General features: G+C 51.2%; 1 protein-coding gene across 5 annotated transcripts in view; it reads left to right on the top strand.

Annotated features, from left to right (window-relative positions):
* The window catches only part of LOC119956818 (sorbitol dehydrogenase-like), a 38,196-nt gene that overhangs the window by 10,038 nt on the left and 8,298 nt on the right, over positions 1–19,860 (top strand). For 4 of the 5 annotated variants that reach the window (XM_038784268.1, XM_038784270.1, XM_038784266.1 and 1 more), the window contains exons 4-7: positions 6,278–6,311; positions 10,818–10,982; positions 13,671–13,830; positions 18,541–18,659. In XM_038784268.1, coding sequence (XP_038640196.1) covers positions 6,278–6,311; positions 10,818–10,982; positions 13,671–13,830; positions 18,541–18,659 — 478 coding nt within the window. The remainder of the gene's footprint in view (positions 1–6,277; positions 6,312–10,817; positions 10,983–13,670; positions 13,831–18,540; positions 18,660–19,860) is intronic. The other variant, XM_038784271.1, reaches the window with a different exon arrangement.

Here is a 19,860-nt window from a genome sequence, read left to right as displayed (position 1 = left end):
AAGTAAAATAAGACCAGAATACAGAGGAGCAGAATTAGGCCACTCGGCCCATCGACTCAACTCCGCCATTCAATCATGGCTGATATTTTTCTCATCCCCATTCTCCTGCCTTCTCTCCATAACCCCTGATCCCCTTATTGATCAAGACCTATCTATCTCTGTCTTAAAGTCACTCAGTGATTTGGCCTCCACAGCCTTCTGCGGCAAAGAGTTCCACAGATTCATCATCCGCTGGCTGAAGAAATTCCTTCTCATCTCTGTTTTAAAGGATCGTCCCTTCAGTCTGAGATTGTGTCCTCTGGTTCCAGTTTTTCCCTGATGTGGCAATGCCGGCGTTGGACTGGGGTGAGCTCTTAAAAAGTCTTACAACACCAGGTTAAAGTCCAACATGTTCGTTTCAAACACTAGCTTTCGGAGCACTGCTCCGACCTGAGGAAGGAGCAGTGCTCCGAAAGCTAGAGTTTGAAACGAACATGTTGGACTTTAACCTGGTGTTGTAAGACTTTTTGCTCTAGTTTTTCCGACAAGTGGAAACAGCCTCTCCACGTCCACTCTATCCAGGTCTCGCAGTATCCTGTAAGTTTCAATAAGATCCCCCCTCATCCTTCTAAACTCCAACGAGTACAGACCCAGAGTCCTCAACCATTGCTCATACGACAAGCTCTTCATTCCAGGGATCATTCTTGTGAACCTCCTCTGGACCCTTTCCAAGGCCCAGCACATCCTTCCTTAGATACGGGGCCCAAAACTGCTCACAATACTCCAAATGGGGTCTGACCAGAGCCTTATATAGCATTCCCAGAGCTCATCATGGACTCCAGCCCCTATGGTGCCCACCGGTCGTGGAAGGTTTCTAAACCCCCTGCACCTGGTATTCCAGCTGGTCTCCTCTCCAAGCATTTACCAGGCCCGAGTCTGCTTATCCTCCGAGATCAGACACGATTGGACATCTTCAGACCATTTGGCCAGAGACTAATCCCTCTTAATCTGCTCTTTTGATAACCCATAAAACATAATTGACAAATAAGCCCATTAACTAATTGAAAGCCCTTTGAAAGAAGCGGCGTAACCAAAGAAAACAACATTTAAAAGAAAACTTAATAAAGTAAATTGTGTTCCGGGGGGCTGATGAAGCACTCCCCCCCCCCCCCCCCCCCCACCTGTGTTGCCCACCTGCTGCGGAAGGCCTCCAGCGCGCCGATGAACATCACGTGCTCCGTCTGCAGGGGCGCCGGGGCACAGAGGTGGCCACAGGATGACGGTGACCACCCGTCCTACGGCCCGCTGTCTGGACTTGCCACCTTGGCTGGGCCCAGGAACAGACCCACGAAGAATTCCTCCGATCTGTCCACTCGCCCCCCCCCCCCCCCCCCCCCCCCAGGCCTCGGGGTTTGGGTATTTAAATGAGCCGTACGCTCATTTAAATACCCGGACCCAGATTCACCCGGCGCGCCAGGGAGACCCTGCCAGGGCATCGTTTAGTACTGGTCCGCACAAATGGTGGACCTGTCGTAAATGTGCCTGGGGGCGGGGTCTCCCAGGCCATTGGAGACTCCTGGGTGGTTGGAGTCGGGGAAGGGTGGCACCCTAGCTTCCCCCCTGGCACTTTGGCACTGCCAGCGTGGTGCCCTGGCAGTGCCACCCAGTGCCAGGGTGCCTAAGGGGCACTGCCAGGATACAAGGTTGGCAGTGCCAGGGTGGCCAGGTGCCAGGTTGGCACTGCCAGGGGTTGGGCCCTGTAGCCCTTCCCTAGTGGGGGGGGGGGGGGGGCTGAAAGTGAGGGGAGCAGAGGGGACGATCGGGGCTGCCGGACAAATTGGCGCCCTAATCTGTTAGGAGCCAGGCTCACTCGCAGGAAATTTCCCTCAATGCGGCTTTGAGAAATATCTGCAATGTTAATGTGTAAGTTTACTCTTGACAACATGGTCTGCCAAACAGCATTGAGCAAGCTTGTCGAACATCGCCCTGGACACGTGAAAGCTTTCGCTGCCAAAATTCCTTTGGCTAAAATTCACACAGAGCCCCAGCGTGTGCTCAGTGCAGGCTCCCACCCCGAGCTACCCTCACTCTCAAAACTCCATCTCCCGACTCTCTTTTTATTTGAAATGAAATGAAAAATGAAAATCACTTATTGTCACAAGTAGGCTTCAATGAAGTTACTGTGAAAAGCCCCTAGTCGCCAGTAAGGTGTTTGATAAGGTTCCCCACGGTAGGCTATTGCAGAAAATAAGGAAGTATGGGATTGAAGGTGATTTAGCGGTTTGGATCAGTAATTGGCTAGCTGAAAGAAGACAGAGGGTGGTGGTTGATGGCAAATGTTCATCCTGGAGTTCAGTTACTAGTGGTGTACCGCAAGGATCTGTTTTGGGGCCACTGCTGTTTGTCATTTTTATAAATGACCTGGAAGAGGGTGTAGAAGGATGGGTTAGTAAATTTGCAGATGACACGAAGGTCGGTGGAGTTGTGGATAGTGCTGAAGGATGTTATAGGTTACAGAGGGACATCGATAAGCTGCAGAGCTGGGCTGAGAGGTGGCAGATGGAGTTTAATGTGGAAAAGTGTGAGGTGGTTCACTTTGGAAGGAGTAACAGGAATGCAGAGTACTGGGCTAATGGCAAGAGTCTTGGTAGTGTAGATGAACAGAGAGATCTCGGCATCCAGGTACATAAATCCCTGAAAGTTGCCACCCAGGTTAATAGGGCTGTTAAGAAGGCATATGGTGTGCTAGCCTTTATCAGCAGGGGGATTGAGTTTCGGAGCCACAAGGTCATGCTGCAGCTGTATATAACTCTGGTGCGGCCGCACCTGGAGTACTGCGTGCAGTTCTGGTCACCACATTATAGGAAGGATGTGGAAGCTTTGGAAAAGGTTCAGAGGAGATTTACTAGGATGTTGCCTGGTATGGAGGGAAGGTCTTACGAGGAAAGGCTCAGGGACTTGAAGTTGTTTTCGTTAGAGAGGAGAAGGCTGAGAGGTGACTTAATAGAGATATATAAGATAGTCAGAGGGTTAGATAGGGTGGACAGTGAGAGTCTTTTTCCTCGGATGGTGATGACCAACACGAGGGGACATAGCTTTAAATTGAGGGGTGGTAGACATAGGACAGATGTCAGAGGCAGTTTCGTTACTCAGAGAGTAGTAGGGGTTTGGAACGCCCTGCCTGCAACAGTAGTAGACTCGCCAACTTTAAGGGCATTTAAGTGGTCACTGGATAGACATATGGATGAAAATGGAATAGTGTAGGTCAGATAGGCTTCAGATGGTTTCACAGGTCGGCGCACCATCGAGGGCCGAAGGGCCCGTACTGCGCTGTAGTGTTCTAATGTTCTATTCTGGCGCCTGTTCGGGGAGGCCGGTACGGGAATCGAACCGTGCTGCTGGCCTGCCTTGGTCTGCTTTAAAAGCCAACGATTTAGCCCAGTGTGCTAAACGAGCCTCTCTAGATCTATAAATTATTTATTCGTTCACAGGCCTGCATTTGTAGCCCACCCCAACCTGCCCCCCGAGGAGGAGCTGGCAAGCCACCTTTGCAAACAGCTGTCGGCCTTTCACAGTAACTTCATTGAAGCCTACTTGTGACAATAAGCGATTATTATTGTAGCATTTCTTGACAATTGAGTGGCTTGCATTTCGGAGTGCAGAGTTAAAACATTGCTGTGCGTCTGGAGTCACATTCCGGTCATTGTATTGTGGCGGTTAATGATGAACAAGGTGGGGGAGGGGAGGTTGTGATTGATTAAGTATCTTCAGCACATCTGAAGAGGGACGGGCCGATGACAATACTGGCCTGAAAACGCCTGATCTCGGAGGCTGGGCAGAGTCGGAACTGGTTGGTGCTTGGATAGGACTCCCTCTGGCACTTGGGGTAGGAATCGTGCCCCGCCGATCGGCGGGCCCCCCGCAGCGATTCTCCGGCCCGCGATGGGCCGAAGTCCCGCCGCTGTCAGGCCGTTCCCGTCGGCGTGGATTAAACCACCTCTGGTGCCGGCGGGATTGGCAGCGCGGGCCCCGGGGTCCTGGGGGGGGGGGGGGGGGGGGGGGGGGTAGGGCGATCGTTCCCCGGGGCGATCGTTCCCCGGGGGGTGCCCCCACGGTGGCCTGGCCTGCGATCAGGGCCCACCGATTGCCGGGCAGGCCTGTGCCGTGGGGGCACTCTTTTTCTTCCGCCGCCACCACGGCCTCCATGCGCCGGTGGTGATGTCAGCGGCCGCTGATGCTCCAGCGCATGCACGGACTCACGCCGACCGGCGAAGGCCTTTCGGCCAGCCCCGACGCCGGTCGGCGTGGCGCCAAAGGCCGCTCGCGCCGCTGGCGGAGCGGGAGCCACTCCGGCGTGGGCCTAACCCCCAAAGGTGCGGAGAATTCCGCACCGGGTCGGGGAGGCCTGACGCCGGAGTGGTTGGCGCCACTCCGCTACGCCGGGACCCCCCGCCGGGTCGGGGAGAATTTCGCCCATAGTCACCATTACAAAAAACATTTTTTAATGTATTCTTCCAGGTTTATTAATTGATAGATTCAAACTCAGCCAGCAGCCATGGTGGGATTTGGACCCATGGCCCGGGAGCATTAGCAAACTCAGCCAGCAGCCATGGGGGGATTTGGACCCATGGCCCGGGAGCATTAGCAAACTCAGCCAGCAGCCATGGGGGGATTTGGACCCATGGCCCGGGAGCATTAACCTGGGTCGCCACATTCCTAGTCCAGTCCCATTCCCCCTACACCTGCTGTGTTTACAATTGTACGATTTACTTGCACTGTATATTAATGTCTTGGACGAGGGAAGTGAATGCACAATTGCCAAGGTACAGATGACACAGAAATAGAGGGGCAGGCAAGAGGTGAGGATGACATAAAGAGTCGACAGAGAATTATAGACAGATTAAGTGAAAAAATTTGGCAAATGGAATATAGTGCAAGAAAATGTGAAGTTATGCACTTTGGTAGGAAGAATAAAGGAGCTGAATATTATTTAAATGGAGAAAGACTGCAGAAAACTGCAGCACAGAGGGATTTGGAGGTCCTTGTACGTAAATCACTAAAAGCCAGCAAACAAGTAATAGGGAAATGGAATGCTGGCCTCTTATTTCAAAGGGAATGGAGCATGCAAATGGGAAAGTCTTGCTAACACCATACAAAACACTGGTTAGACCACACCTGGAATACTGTGAACAGTTTTGGTCCCTGTATCTAAGGAAAGATATATCGGCATTGGAGGGAGTACAGAGAAGGTTCACTCGGTTGATCCCGGGTCTGGAGGGATTTTCTTACGAGGTGAGGTTGAGTAGGTTGGGCCTGTGCTCATTGGAGTTTAGAAGAATGAGAGGCGACCTTATTGAGACCTCAGGATTCTCAGGGGGTTTGACAGGGCAGATGCTGAGAGGATGTTTTCTCTTGTGGGAGAGTCTAGGACCTGAGGGCATCATCTCAGAGTAAGAGGTCGCCCATTTGAGACAGAGATGAGGAATTTCTTCTCTCAGAGGGTAGTGAATCTGTGGAATTGTTTACCGCAGAGAGCTGTAGAGGCCGGGTCGTTGAATATGTTCAAGGCTGAGAGACAGACTTTTTAATCAGTGAGGGAATCGAGGGTTACGGGGACAAGGTGAGAAAGTGGAGTTGAGGATCATCATATCAGATCAGTCACCATCTCATTCAATGACGGAGCAGACACGATGGGCCGAATGGTCTACTTCTGCTCCTCAGTCTTATGATGCCACTTTCTTACGCATAGAATGACATTCAGCACAGAAAGAGGCCATTCTTCCTAACCAGTTCATGCCGGCCTTTGATGCCCCGATCAAGTCTCCTCCCTTACTCGTCTAAGCTTCCGTTTCCTACTTTTCCTCATGCGTTTATCTAGTTTTCTCTTAAATGCATCGAGCTCAGTATTGAGTTTAATGGAGCACGATCATTAAATGTGGATGATGGGGGACATTCGATCTGCCTTGACCAGAAACACAACCTTGCAGTTCTCCCTCATTCCAACGAGTCTCGAATGACTTCCTGGTTGAAATCTGATGAAGGAGAATTCCCAGTAGCTTTTCAATGTCGTTCTGTTCAACATTGTGATGGGGATATCCAGGCCCCAGCGCGGGATTCTCCGGCTGCCAGGCGCGCTTTTCCTGGGTGGCGCGTCCTCCTACCTGCGAACGGGATTTTCCATTCCCACGCCGCCGGGAAACACGCGGGTGCGCTGCCGGCAGAACGGGGAATCCCGCCCCTGATTTGGGTCACAAGGGTTAGACATTTCTCACATAGATTTCCCGTCCTTTCTTCACAGGAGCAGCGTCCGATTCCGCAACCAGGCCCGAACGGTAAGTTAATTTCATTCCTTGTGTCAGTAATTCCCATTCCCGTTATCAGGCAGGGTGCCGAAATCTTAAATGGGCAGAAAATGTTGGAAGTGAGGGTCCCTGATCATCAATGGTCGATGGGTTAAATTCTTAAAGAAAAACGAACTGGGCTTGACGTCAAACAGAAAGTAGTGGAAACTTTCCACTGACCAGGTAGAACCTGCAGAGAGAGAGTGTCAGAAAGAGAGAGTGTGTGAGAGAGAGAGAGTGTGAGAGAGAGAGAGAGAGAGGGGGAGAGTGTGAGAGAGAGAGAGAGAGAGGGAGGGAGGGAGAGTGTGAGCGAGGGAGAGTGTGAGCGAGAGAGAGTGGGGAGAGAGGGAGAGTGTGTGAGAGAGGGAGAGTGTGTGAGAGAGGGAGAGTGTGTGAGAGAGGGAGAGTGTGTGAGAGAGGGAGAGTGTGTGAGAGAGGGAGAGTGTGTGAGAGAGGGAGAGTGTGTGAGAGAGGGAGAGTGTGTGAGAGAGTGAGCGAGGGAGAGAGTGAGCGAGGGAGAGTGTGAGCGAGGGAGAGTGTGAGCGAGGGAGAGTGTGAGCGAGGGAGAGTGTGAGCGAGGGAGAGTGTGAGCGAGGGAGAGTGTGAGCGAGGGAGAGTGTGAGCGAGGGAGAGTGTGAGCGAGGGAGAGTGAGCGAGGGAGAGTGTGAGCGAGGGAGAGTGTGAGCGAGGGAGAGTGTGAGCGAGGGAGAGTGAGCGAGGGAGAGTGTGAGCGAGGGAGAGTGTGAGCGAGGGAGAGTGTGAGCGAGGGAGAGTGTGAGCGAGGGAGAGTGTGAGAGAGCGAGAGGGAGAAAGTGAGAGAGAGTGTGAGAGAGGGAGAAAGTGGGAGAGAGTGAGAGAGAGGGAGAAAGTGGGAGAGAGTGAGAGAGAGTGGGAGAGAATGGGAGAGAGAGAAAGAGTGTAAGAGAGAGTGTGAGTGAGGGAGAGTGGGAGAGAGTGTGAGAGAGGGAGAGAGTGTGTGAGAGAGAGAGTGTGAGAGGGAGAGAGAGGGAGAGTGTGAGAGAGGGAGAGAGAGTGTGAGAGAGGGAGAGAGTGTGTGAGAGAGAGAGTGTGAGAGGGAGAGAGAGGGAGAGTATGAGAGGGAGAGAGAACTTACTACGAAGCAGTTCATCGCCGCCACTTTCCAGTTACCATGAATGGTCACCCTGCGCTAAGATTTAGAGCTGACAGCAGCAGCAACAACCTGCATTCACATAGCACCTGTAATGTCACAAATTATTCCAGGATACTTTGCAAGGAACTAAGTTAAAGTCAAGCGTAGATATCACACCAATAGGACTTCTGGGCCAACATATCTAATAAGTAGATAAATCTCCAGGGCCGGATGAAATGTATCCCAGGCTGTTGAGCGAAGCAAGGGAGGAAATAGCAGGGGGGCTGGCAATAATTTTCAATCCCTCTCTGGCCACAGAAGAGAAGCCGGAGGACTGGAGGATAGTCAATGTGGCAGCATTTATTCAAGAAGGGATAAACCAAGAGACTACAGGCCAGTCAGTCTGATCGCACGTGGTGGGGAAACTATTGGAAACAATTCTGAGAGACAGGATTAATCCGCATTTGGAGAGGCCGGGATTAATCAAGAATCAAGTCAGCATGGTTTGGTTAGTGGGAGGTCATGTCTGACCGACTTGATTGTATTTTTCAAAGAGGTGACCAGGTATGTCGATGAGAGAATGTATTAGAATGTAGTCTACTTGGACTTCAGCAAAGGCTATTGATAACATCCCACATGGGAGACTGAAGGTATTGGATCCAAGGAAATTTGGCTAACTGGATCTCGAATTGGTTGAGCGGAAGGGAGCAGGGGGTGATGGTCGAGGGGTGTTTTTCAGATGGAGGCCTGTGTCCACAGGGATCAGTGTTGGGACTCTTGCTGTTTGTGGTTTATATACACATTATTCAGACTTGAATGTCGGAGGGTTTATCAGTAAGTTCATGGATATTCATTGCCCTTAGTGTTGGGTGGGATTACTGGGTTATGGGGATAGGGTGGAGGTGTGGGCATAGATAGGGTGCTCTTTCAAAGAGCCGGTGCAGACTCGATGGGCCGAATGGCCTCCTTCGGCACTGTAAATTCTATGATGATATGAAAATTGGTGGGGTGGTAAATAGTGAGGATAGCCTTAGATTACAGGAGGGTATAGACGGGTTGGCCAATCCTGATAGGTGTGAGGTGATGCACTTGGGCTGGACAAACAAGGTAAGGGATTACATGATAAACGGCAGCACCCTGGGAAGCCCCGAGGATCAGAGGGGCCTTGGTGTGCATCTACACTGGTTCCTTAAGGTAGCCGGGCAGGTGGATACAGTGGTTAAGAAGGCATATGGCATACTTGCCTTTATTAGCTGAGGTATAGAGGGCGCGATTCTCCCAAAACGGAAGAAATCGTAAGGCTGGTGTCAAACCCGGGCGGGTTTGACGCCAGCGCGCCCCTTCCCGACCGGGAACCGATTCTGGTCCCCGGTCGGGGCTAGCAGCCCGACGCCGTAAGCTCCGGCATCACGGGCTTAACGAATTTCGTTAAGCCCGCTTGCCGGAGTAAGCGCCGGCTGACGCGTCATATGACGGTCAGCCGCGCATGCGCGGATTGGAAGATTCCAACCCGCGCATGCGCGGATGACGTCATCGCGTATTTGCGCGAAACCCGCGCATGCGCGAGCCGGGATGCCCCTCAGCCGCCCCGCGAATGGATACTGCGAGGCGGCGGAAGGAGAAATAGTGCGCGGGCATCGGGCCCGCTGCCCGCGATCGGTGGGCACCGATCGCGGGCCCATGGCACCCTTGGCACGGCCGTGGTAATGCCGTGCCAATCGGTGCCATGGTTATAAAAAGCGAGTTGTTCCCGCCGTTTTTACGAACGGCCAGACCAGGTGTGTTTGCCGTTCGTAAAAACAGCGTAAAGGGCTGGGACTTCGGCCCATCTAATCAGCTGTGAATCGCTGCCGGCCGTAAAAAACGGCGGCAGCGATTCGTGTCGGGAGTTAGGCGGGGGGGGGGGGGGAGAATAGCGGGAGGGCGGGAAAAATGTCGGGAAGGCCCTCCCACTATTCTCCGACCCGTCGTGGGGGGCGGAGAATCGCGCCCAGAGTTTAAGAGCAGGGAGGTTATGCTGGAACTGTATAAAACGTTGGTGAGGCCACAGCGAGAGTATTGTGTGCAGTTCTTGAATCCACATTATAGGAAGGATATGATAGTGCTGGAAATGATGTAGAGGACATTTACCAGGACGTTGCCTGGGCTGGAGAATTTTAGTTATGAAGAGAGATTGGATAGACGAGGGTTGTTTTCCTTGGAGCAGAGGAGATTGAGAGAGGGGGAGGGCATGATTGAGATGTTTAAAAGTGAGGGGCATAGAGAGTGTAGACAGGAAGAAACGTTTCCCCTTGGTGGAGCGATCAATGATCAGGGGACATAGATTTACGTTAAGAGACAGGAGGTTCAGAGGGGATGTGACGAAAAACTGTTTTACCCAGAGGGTGGTTGGAGTCTGAAAGGGTGGTGGAGGCAGAGACCCTCATTACACTTGAGTAGTACTTTAGATGTGCCCTTGCGATGCCAAGGCAGACAAGACTATGGGCCAAGTGCTGTGAAATTGGATTAGAAATAGGTGGGGGCAGCACAGTGGCGCAAGTGGTTAGCACGGTTGTCTCACGGCGCCGAGGTCCCAGGTTCGATCCCGGCTCTGGGTCACTGTCCGTGTGGAGTTTGCACATTCTCCCTGTGTCTGCGTGGGTTTCGCCCCCACAACCCAAAGATGTGGATTGGCTACGCGAAAGTGCAATTGAATTGGGAAAAAAAGAAATAGTTAGGTGGTTATTTTTGGCCAATGCAGACGCGATGGGCCGAAGGGCCTTTTCTTCGCTGTGGACCTTTACAAATGTAAAGTTGACCCATCCAGCGCGTAAAACAGAATTTGACATTCAGTCACTATTCGGGCTGAGGTGGCTAAAAGCTTGGTCAACAAGGAAGGTTCTAAGGGATGTTGTAAACGTGGAAACAAAGGCAGAGACCTTTAGGAAGCAAATTAGTGTCCAAGACACTGATTGGCATATTCGCCAATGGAAAGAGGGAATGCGCAAGAGAGGCAAAATAGAGTAGAGCAGATATCTTGGATGCTTGTGAGAATGGCCATATTGTTACTGAGCTCCCAATCGATTCTATCGGACTTCTTTTTAAATCTGGCCTGAATATAGGGGCCGGTTTAGCTCACAAGGCTAAATCGCTGGTTTATAAAGCAGGCCAGCAGCACGGTTCGATTCCCGTAACAGCCTCCCCAGACAGGCGCCGGAATGTGGCGACTAGGGGCTTTTCACAGTAACTTCATTGAAGCCTACTCGTGACAATAAGCGATTTTCATTTCATATACTATGCTCGCTTCTCAAATCCTACGTATTTTGCCAAATCCATTCAGTGGACTTGTCAAAAGATCCCAAAATGCACCTAAAATGCGCCTTTTCTAAGGTTACAATTTCTTTCAGAGGTCCTCCTGAAAATTGATTCTGTCGGGATCTGTGGCTCCGATGTTCATTATTGGCAGAATGGAGGAATTGGAGATTTTATTTTGAAGAAGCCAATGGTCTTGGGGCACGAGGCCTCCGGGTCAGTATCGAAAGTGGGATCTGAAGTTCGGCATCTTAAGGCAGGTCAGTCCACACAACAGAAAACAGACACGGTTACGTCACCTCAGCAGTCGCAAGTGTGAGAATCATAGAGAATAGGAGCAGGAGGAGGCCATTCAGCCCCTCGAGCCTGTTCCGCCATTCATTACGATCATGGCTGATCCTCTCTCTCGTATTGCCACTCTCGTCCCATACTCCTTGACACCTTGCAGAGTCTAGAAATCTATTTCCTTCTTAAATATGATGTGGAGATGCTGGTGTGGGACTGGGGTGAGCACAGTAAGAAGTCTTACAACACCAGGTTAAAGTCCAACAGGTTCGTTTCGAATCACTAGCTTTCGGAGCACTGCTCCTTCACTAACCTGAGGAAGGAGCTGCGCTCCGAAAGCTACTGATTCAAAACAAACCTGGTGTTGTAAGACTTCTTACTCCACTCCTTAAATACATTCAGTAACTTGGCCTCCACAGCCTTCTGTGGTAGTGAATTCCACAGCTTCACCGCCCTACAAGTGAAGAAATCTTTCCTCAACTTAGTCGTAAATGGTCTATCCCGGATCCTGACACTGTGACCCCTTGTTCGAGACCCTCCCGCAGGAGGACTCAGATTCGTTGGCAAAGCTAAATTGTCCTCACCGAATGTGGGTTTGGAAAATATTGAAGTCTTAATTATTTGCTCAGAGCTTATCTTCAACTAACTTTGCTGTGGGTTATGAAAGGGAAAAGTCCAAACTGGTGGTTTATGCTGTGAAAGGCACATTTCTTCCAAAGGTGTTGCATGTGACCATTCAGGAACGAGTTGGATCAGTGTTCTTCAAACTTCCTTTCCGGGGACCCATTTTTATGGTGCGCGACCCACCATTTTCTCTGACCTTCTTTGCTGCTGACAAAAATGGAGGAAATGGTTTTGGGTCCCTTTGGCCCTCGTACACGCTCCCCCAATGGAACCTGTTGGATGAAGGTGAAGCCTTCCGGTGTCGGAAAGTATGGAGTCTCCATCTGTCCAAAGTTCTGCATTCTTTTCCTGTAAAATTTTATCGAATAAAACTTGTAAAAAAAAATAAAATGAATAAAATAAATGAAAGAAATAAAAGTAAATGAATAAAATGAATAAACACCCACCCCTCCCCGAACTTGTAAAACAAAAAGCTGCGTCCGTTTAAAATAAAAAGGAGCGGCACTACGCACGCGAGCCCGATCGGCGGCGTGCATGTACATAGTTTTGCGCATGCGCGCCGATGACCTGGCATGCATGCGCAGTGCGGCCGCATTTTATTTACATGTTCGCGACCATTTTGAAGGCCGCTTGCAGCCGGCTGTTGCGACACAGATTTGCGCGATCGGGAGCGCCGTGACGAACGGCTCCGCGACCCTCCTGACACCCGCCCGCGGGCCCCACCCCCCCGAGTTTGACAATGCCTGAGTTGGATGATCAGCCGTGTTCATATTGAGTGGCAGAGCAGGCTCGAAGGCCTACTACTGCTCCTATTTTCTATCTTGTCCGTCTATCACCTGAACGGAATTATTTTTCTCTCCCTCGTTTCTTCCCAATAACACCCCCACCCCTCTCCTGAAATGGGGTCCGACCGCCAATGGTCAGCCTTGGCTGTCGGTCCTAAGTCAGTGAGTGAAGGCCGGATGATCAAGTATGGAGCCCAGTGCAGCCGTGCGTGGCTCGTCCCGTTACGTCCAGTGGTCATGCATGTGCCCTCCGACAGTGTTTCAGAATGGGAATGCCAGACGGTCTTCCCTTCTCAAATTCTGGGTCCGGTGCCCAATTTTAGTCCCCACACCACTTCCCCAGCCAGGATCAGCTAATGAGGTTTGAATCTAGAACGTTACCCAATTTGCACGGCTCAGGTTTCAACTGAACCATGAGGTGGTTTTCCCCAATCGTGCAGCGTCACAAAGCGAGGTCAGCGATCAACTGAGTCTTTTCCGTGAAGGGCAGGTCATTGGCTCATGGTAGCTTTACAATATCTGTCTCTCTCTCTCTCTTTCCTGCGCCAGTCTTTCCATTTGTCAATAACTTCCTTCAATCTCCACGCAATCCAGCATTGACATTGGGCGCGATCCTCCTGTCACGGCAAAGACAACTCCCGGCTGTGGGTTATCAGGCAGCGGGGCGGGCGACAATACAAAACAGCAGAGACCGGTGAGGCTGGAAAATCACCGGGGGTGGGGGGGGCAGAAAGTCCCGTCCATTGTCTCCCTCCTTTTCCTTAAAATCTCCCCCCCCAGCATCTTTTACAAGTCCGTTTCCTTTTCAGACATGCCCAACCCAGACCCGCCATCCCTTCCCAATGATGTTCAGCACATTTCTTTGGTTTTCTCACTCTCCTCCGCACTTCATCATTTGGTCCTTCTTCTGTTCCTTTGCGTTCTCCTCCAATCCCACATCTCCGTCCCGTTTGGCACAGCCGGACTCTCCGGTCCCGCTGCAGTGAATGGCAGACTCGGCCCAGCGCCGAATTCTCCATGCTCGCTCGCAGCGGTGGTAGCGGGCGACGGAGCGTCCCGGCCTTGGCCTCCTTCTTTCTGTCAGATCTAAGTCTGGCATCCACACTTGGGCTAAGTTGGAGCCCGTTGTAGATACAGCACCAGAAGCATGAAGTCTGAGCCAGGATGACCACTCCAAGTTGTTTGGGTTTGCGGGGATGTTTGCTGGTGTTGAAGGATAGCCAACTGATTGTCCGAATGTTTGCTCTCCCGCAGGTGACCGAGTCGCCATTGAGCCTGGCATCCCGAGGGAAATAGATGAGCATTGCAGAGCTGGGCGCTACAACCTCTCCCCGACCATTTTCTTCTCCGCTACTCCTCCTGATGACGGGAATCTTTGCCGATACAATACCCATGATGCCAGCTATTGTTACAAGTGAGCATCAGTTATTTGGGGACAAATGGCCCTGATGGTTTTTTGCACGACATTTTTGGGAAGCGGGATAACTTTGGGAATTTATGACAATCGAAAGTTTGACTGTGTCTGGCCAAGGAGAATGCTGACATTTTCTTTTTGTGTCTTAATCTGGTGTGTGTCTCATGTGCTCCATTAAGCCATTAGCATCAGTGCCGGCATGGTCACTAGCATCTCCCAATCAGGGGATACGGTGGCTTACTAGTAATGGCACGGGAGCAGCAGTCCAGAACCCAGGTGAATGCTCTGGGGTTATGGGTTCAAATCTCACCACGGCCACTGGTGGAATTTAAATTCAATTGATAAAATGTTGAATTGAACACTAGCTTTGGAAACAGTGGCCATGAAACTTAGCATCTTTTGTCATTAGAACCCCATCTGGTTTGCTAATATCCTTTATGGGGAAGGAAATCTGCCATCCTTACCCGGTCTGACCTACATCATAATACGTGACTCCAGACCCACATCAATGTGGTTGACTCTTAACTGCCCACTGAATTAGGGGAAGGGCAACGAATTTAGGGCAGCACGGTAGCACACGTGTCTAGCACTGTGACTTCACAGCGCCAGGGTCCCAGGTTCGATTCCCTGATGGGTCACTGTCTGTGCGGAGTCTGCACGTTCTCCCCGTGTTTGCATGGATTTCGCCCCCACAACCCAAAGATGTTCAGGGTAGGTGAATTGGCCACTCTAAATTGCCCCTTAATTGGAAAAGTGAATTGGCACTCTAAATTTTTTTTTAAAGCAGTCAGACAGTTCCATGGGCAGGGTGGGTATGGAGGGATATGGGCCAAATGTGGGCAGGTGGGACTAGCTTAGTGATAGAAACTGGGCAGCATGGACCAGCTGGGCCGAAGGGCCTGTTTCCGTGCTGTAAACATCTATGACTCTATTTGTGGGATTCTCCGACCCCCTGCCGGATCGGAGAATATCGGAGGGGGGGGGGGGGAATCCCGCCCCGCCGCTCTGACCCTTGCATATTCTCCAGCGCTGGTTTTCGGGCGGGGGGTGGGGATCACGCCACGCCGGACGGGAGCCGTTGGCAGCGGTTCCCTCCCCCCCCCTGGCAATTCTGCCCCCCGATGGGCCGAGCGGCCGTCGGTTTCTGGCCAGTCCCAGTGGCGTGAAATGGACATGGTCCCACACGGCGGGATTTGGCTGGTAGGCCAGCAGGTGCGGTCCTCGGGGGGGGGGGGGGGGGGGGGGGGGGCACCGGGGGATCCGACCCCGGGGGTGGTGGCCCCCCCACGGTGGCCTGGCCCACGATCGGGGCCCGCCAATCGGCGGGTGGGCCAGTGCCGTGGGGGGCACTCTTTTTCTTCCGCCGCCGCTACGGCCTCCACCATGGCGGAGGTGGAAGTGAACCCCCCTACCGCGCATGCCCCGGTGGTGACGTCAGCGGCCGCTGACGCACCGGCGCATACGTGAACCGGCGAAGGCCTTTTGGCCAGCCCTGACGCCAGCCGGCGGGCGTCAAAGGCCGGTTTTGGCGCCTATCGGCGTGGCGCCAACCACTCCGGCGCGGGCCTAGCCCCTCAATGTGAGTCGTTGGCGCCACTCCGCTACGCCAGGACCCCCCGCCCCGCCGGGTAGGGGAGAATCCCGCCGCAGCTGAGAAAGTGCAGTACATCAGATCAGACATGGTCTCATTGAATGGCGGAGCTGCCCCGACGGGCTGAATGGCCTCCGTCTGCTCCTATGTCTTGTGGTCTTATGCACTGGCTATTTTTTTTAAAAAACCTTTTCTAACAAATCCTTTTGTAGAAGCAGGAACTATGAGCCAAACCCCACCCGTTAGTGACTTTATTACTGGAATAATGTGGGGCCTGTCCACTCTTGGCACTGTGCTTGGCATTGTGTCAAGATATAATCTGTAACTGAGCAGCCCAAAATGAAATGGCCTCATTCTTGCGCCCATTGAAGTCAAGTCTCAGGTTTGAAAAGTCAGTCTGCAGCAAGTTACTTGAATGGTGTAATGTGCAGGTCAGGTGATTGCTCAGTCAACCAGGGAACGCTTCCAATATTTGTTGTGTGGAGTCAAATGATCGGTTTATCCCCTGTTGAGCATCTGGCCCTGGAGATTTATTGACTTTTAAACCTGCCAAACCACTCGGAACCACCTCACAGTCTATGTTAATTTCTCCTATTCTATCACAGTCTTTCTGCCTGATTTCCAGACCCAGGTCGTCCCTCTCACCAGTAAATAACCCAAATAAAGTATTCATTTAGAAACCCACCTACATTGTCCGGCTCCACACACACATTAGCATTGCGGTCCTCAATGGGCCCTACTCCTTCCCTCATTAGCCCTGCACCCTTAATGTACTTGTAAAACAACTTATATCGTCTCGTGTCCCCTTTTCCTCCTCTCCGAATTTCCTTTTTAAGCTCCTTCTTGCGCACTCGATACCCCTGTAGGGCTTCTGCTGCCTGCCACTCCGCTACGCCGGGACCCCCAGCATGCCTTGCTGTCAATCGCCAAGTTATGAGAGGAGAAAGCTTTCACACATTTCCCCTGAAAAAAAAATGAAAATGAAAATCGCTTATTGTCACGAGTCGGCTTCAGTGAAGTCACTGTGAAAAGCCCCTAGTCGCCACTTTCCGGCGCCTGTTCGGGGAGGCTGGTACGGGAATTGAACCGTGCTGCTGGCCTGCCTTGGTCTGCTTTAAGAGCCAGCGATTTAGCCCAGTGTGCTAAACCAGCCCCTACCTGCCCCTGCCCCTGCCTGGGTTGCATTCGATTGCAACGCAAGGCTTTTTCAGAGCCCGTGTCAATTCAAATCAGATGTGTTTGAACGAACGGAGTCGCCTGGGACATTCGAAAACTCACTTTTAAACTATGCAGTTTTAGCACAAGCTACGTGGGTTCTGTGCAGTTGTAAGTACGACATGTTCTGTACTTTTGGACCCAGGCAATTATTTTGTTGCCGCTAGGAATGTAGCTGGGTGAGTGCATCCGTGTTGATGCTAAAGAAGATCGCCGACTCACATAATCTCCTCACGTGACATACAGTCTACGTTTGGCACACTGCTTACCTTCGTTCTGCCATCAACACATTCTAATCTTTTTAGGAGCTGCCATCAGCACACTTCGTAGGCTTGATCACCCACATTAACATCCCCTTTGTCTTTCTGTCCACAACATCCTTGTTAATCTCCACCTATCGCTGATCCTCTATCCAGCCCCATTGCTCCATGCAGCCCCCCCCCCCCCCCCCCCCCCCCGTCCTCACCACCACAGTATAAATCTGACCCTATTTCCACTTCTCTCCAGCTTTGGCACAAAGTCAATCAGACTCGAAACGTGAGCTCCCTTCTCTCTCCATAGAGGCTGTCAGACCTGCATTTTCTGTTTCCTGCTCCTGGTTCACGTGACGTTTATTTTGGATCCTCAGCAGCTCAGATTGGGTGTCAGGTGTGAATTCTATTACTTTTTTTTTCCCAATTAAGGGGCAATTTAGCGTGGCCAATCCACCGACCCTGTACATCGTTGGGCTGTGGGGGCGAAACCCACGCAGACACGGGGAGAATGCGGAAACTCCACACGGACAGTGACCCGGAGCCGGGATCGAACCCGGGTCCTCGGCGCCTCGGTGAGGCAGCAGTGCTAACCACTGCGCCACCGTGCCGCACCTATGAATTCTATTACTTTGCAAAGCTGGTTGGGCAGGGTAGTCACCTTTCCAAATGTAGACAGCCCAAGGCTATAGTTGTGTACTGTTCCTCAGAAGGAAAGAACCTACATTTATATAGCGCCTTTCCTAACCTCGGTGTATCCCAAAGGGCTCCAAGTTCACAGCCAATGAAGTACCTTTGAAGGGTAGTCACTGCTGCAATGCAGGAAATGTGGCAACCAACTTGCACACGGTGAGCTCCTCACAAAGTGCAACATGATTATTTTTTTTAAAAATAATTTAAAGTACCAATTCATTTTTTCCAATTAAGGGGCAATTTAGCGTGGCCAATCCACCTACCCTGCACATCTTTTGGATTTTGGTGGCAAAACCCATGCAAGCACGGGGAGAATGTGCAAACTCCACACGGACAGTGACCCAGAGCCGGGATCGAACCTGGGACCTCGGTGCCGTGAGGCAGCAGTGCTAACCCACTGCGCCACCGTGCTGCCCTAGCAATATGATTATGATCAGATCATCTTTTTGGTTTTTAGTGGTGATAAAAGAGCTAAAAACTTTTTTTTTTCAGGTTCAGTTGCCTCATGCCCGTTTTAATTCCCATTTTAAAATAATGTTGCTCAACAGGGCTCTGGATTGTACTCTCAATTTTTTTTAAAAGCCTGCAGTTCCCTTTCCATCACAGAGGTTAATTTATAGTTCGCCTGGTTGTACAGAACTTGAAAGAAAAGAGACACTCCGTCAAAGATTATCTTCTGCAAGTATAAAGGACATGTCCAGGCATCTTGCATCTTTTTTTTGAATTAAACAAAAGCGCGGGGTCAGTAGTTACCTGATGTATTCTCTATGGCAACGCCTCCTCAACCAATCCAAATCCTTTTCTCATGAAGTATCAGTTGTTGCTTCCTTTGAAATGAGCCATTCTTGAGTCTATCCTGATGCGTGCTGGCTGAAAAAGGTTTGATAACAATATCTCTTGCTTTCAGATTGGTTTATGTCTGGAACGTTTAGTGTTTCTAGTGTTTCATTCTTGTTTCAGGCTGCCTGAATCTGTGAGCTTTGAGGACGGTGCAATGATTGAGCCCCTTTCTGTTGCTATTCATGCCTGCCGCAGAGGAGGGGTGACAATTGGCAGCAAAGTCTTCATATTAGGGGCAGGTAGGTCATGCACGGTTCTCACGACCCCCTGGGCTGGTGCGCGGTCAATTCCAGCCCCACTTGACCCAGAGCCGCAACACAAATGAAATTGGATGTTATTTTAAGATACCCGTGGACCTTGGCCGAGATCAACCAATAAACCGCAGTCATCAGTTTGTAAATTTAACACAAATAACCTTTTATTATTTAATGGCAAAATAAGTAAAATGGCAAACATGTAGCTGACTACCTTTACCCAACCACCTCCCTTTCAACTCGCCCACTCTATGTAAACACACACAGGCAGACAACATAGAGAGGGTTGGAGAGGGAAGGAAAACTATGATCAAGTTAAAAACGATGAAAGATCTCCCTCCGGTGTACGATGATGGTTTTCGGTTAAAGTCTTTCCAGGGTTCAAGCTTTCGCTTTGATGCTTCTTCCTTCTAAGCTTGAGAGGGTTTTCTCTGGCAAGGCTTACTGCTTTCTTTGTTGACTCAAGATCATTTCAACTATACAGTAATAAAGGTGTGCCAGGGACTCACTGGTTTTGGAACAATAAAGCAGTGCTTCAGCAGAGAGAGAGAGAGAGAGTCCCTATTCCCTTCAAGGCTAAAACACTTCTGACCAGCTCGCTCAGAAGCATCCCGCAGGAAACACACACAGACACAGGGAGGACATGCAGACTCCACACAGACAGTGACCCAAGCCGGGAATCGAACCTGGGTCCCTTGCGCTGTGAAGCAATAGTGCTAACTACTGCGCTACCATGCGTTACATTGACCTACGGGATTAAATTACTCAACCCCCACAACAGCCCTGCAAAGCTTCAAGATCTCTGCGTTGCTCTAATTCTGGTCTCTTGCACGCCCCGACTTTAATCACCGGTGTCCGCTCCTTCAGCTCCCTGGGCCCTGAGCTCTGGAATTCTCACCCCGCCTCTCTCTTTCCTCACTTTAAAGATGCTTCTTAAAACTTTAAAAAAAAAAAAAAAAATTTAAAGTACCCAATTCATTTTTTCCAATTAAGGGGCAATTTAGCATGGCCAATCCACCTCCCCTGCACATCTTTGGGTTGTGGGGGTGAAACCCACGCAAACACGGGGCGAATGTGCAAACTCCACACGGACAGAGACCTAGAGCCGGGATTGAACCTGGGACCTCGGCGCCGTAAGGCAACAGGGCTAACCCACTGCGCCACCGTGCTGCCCCCTTCTTAAAAC

The sequence above is a fragment of the Scyliorhinus canicula genome, chromosome 24, assembly GCF_902713615.1.
Source record: "Scyliorhinus canicula chromosome 24, sScyCan1.1, whole genome shotgun sequence".
Taxonomy (NCBI): Eukaryota; Metazoa; Chordata; class Chondrichthyes; order Carcharhiniformes; family Scyliorhinidae; genus Scyliorhinus; species Scyliorhinus canicula.
Note: the sequence above shows the minus strand (reverse complement) of the source record. Positions and strands in the feature narration are given on the sequence as shown.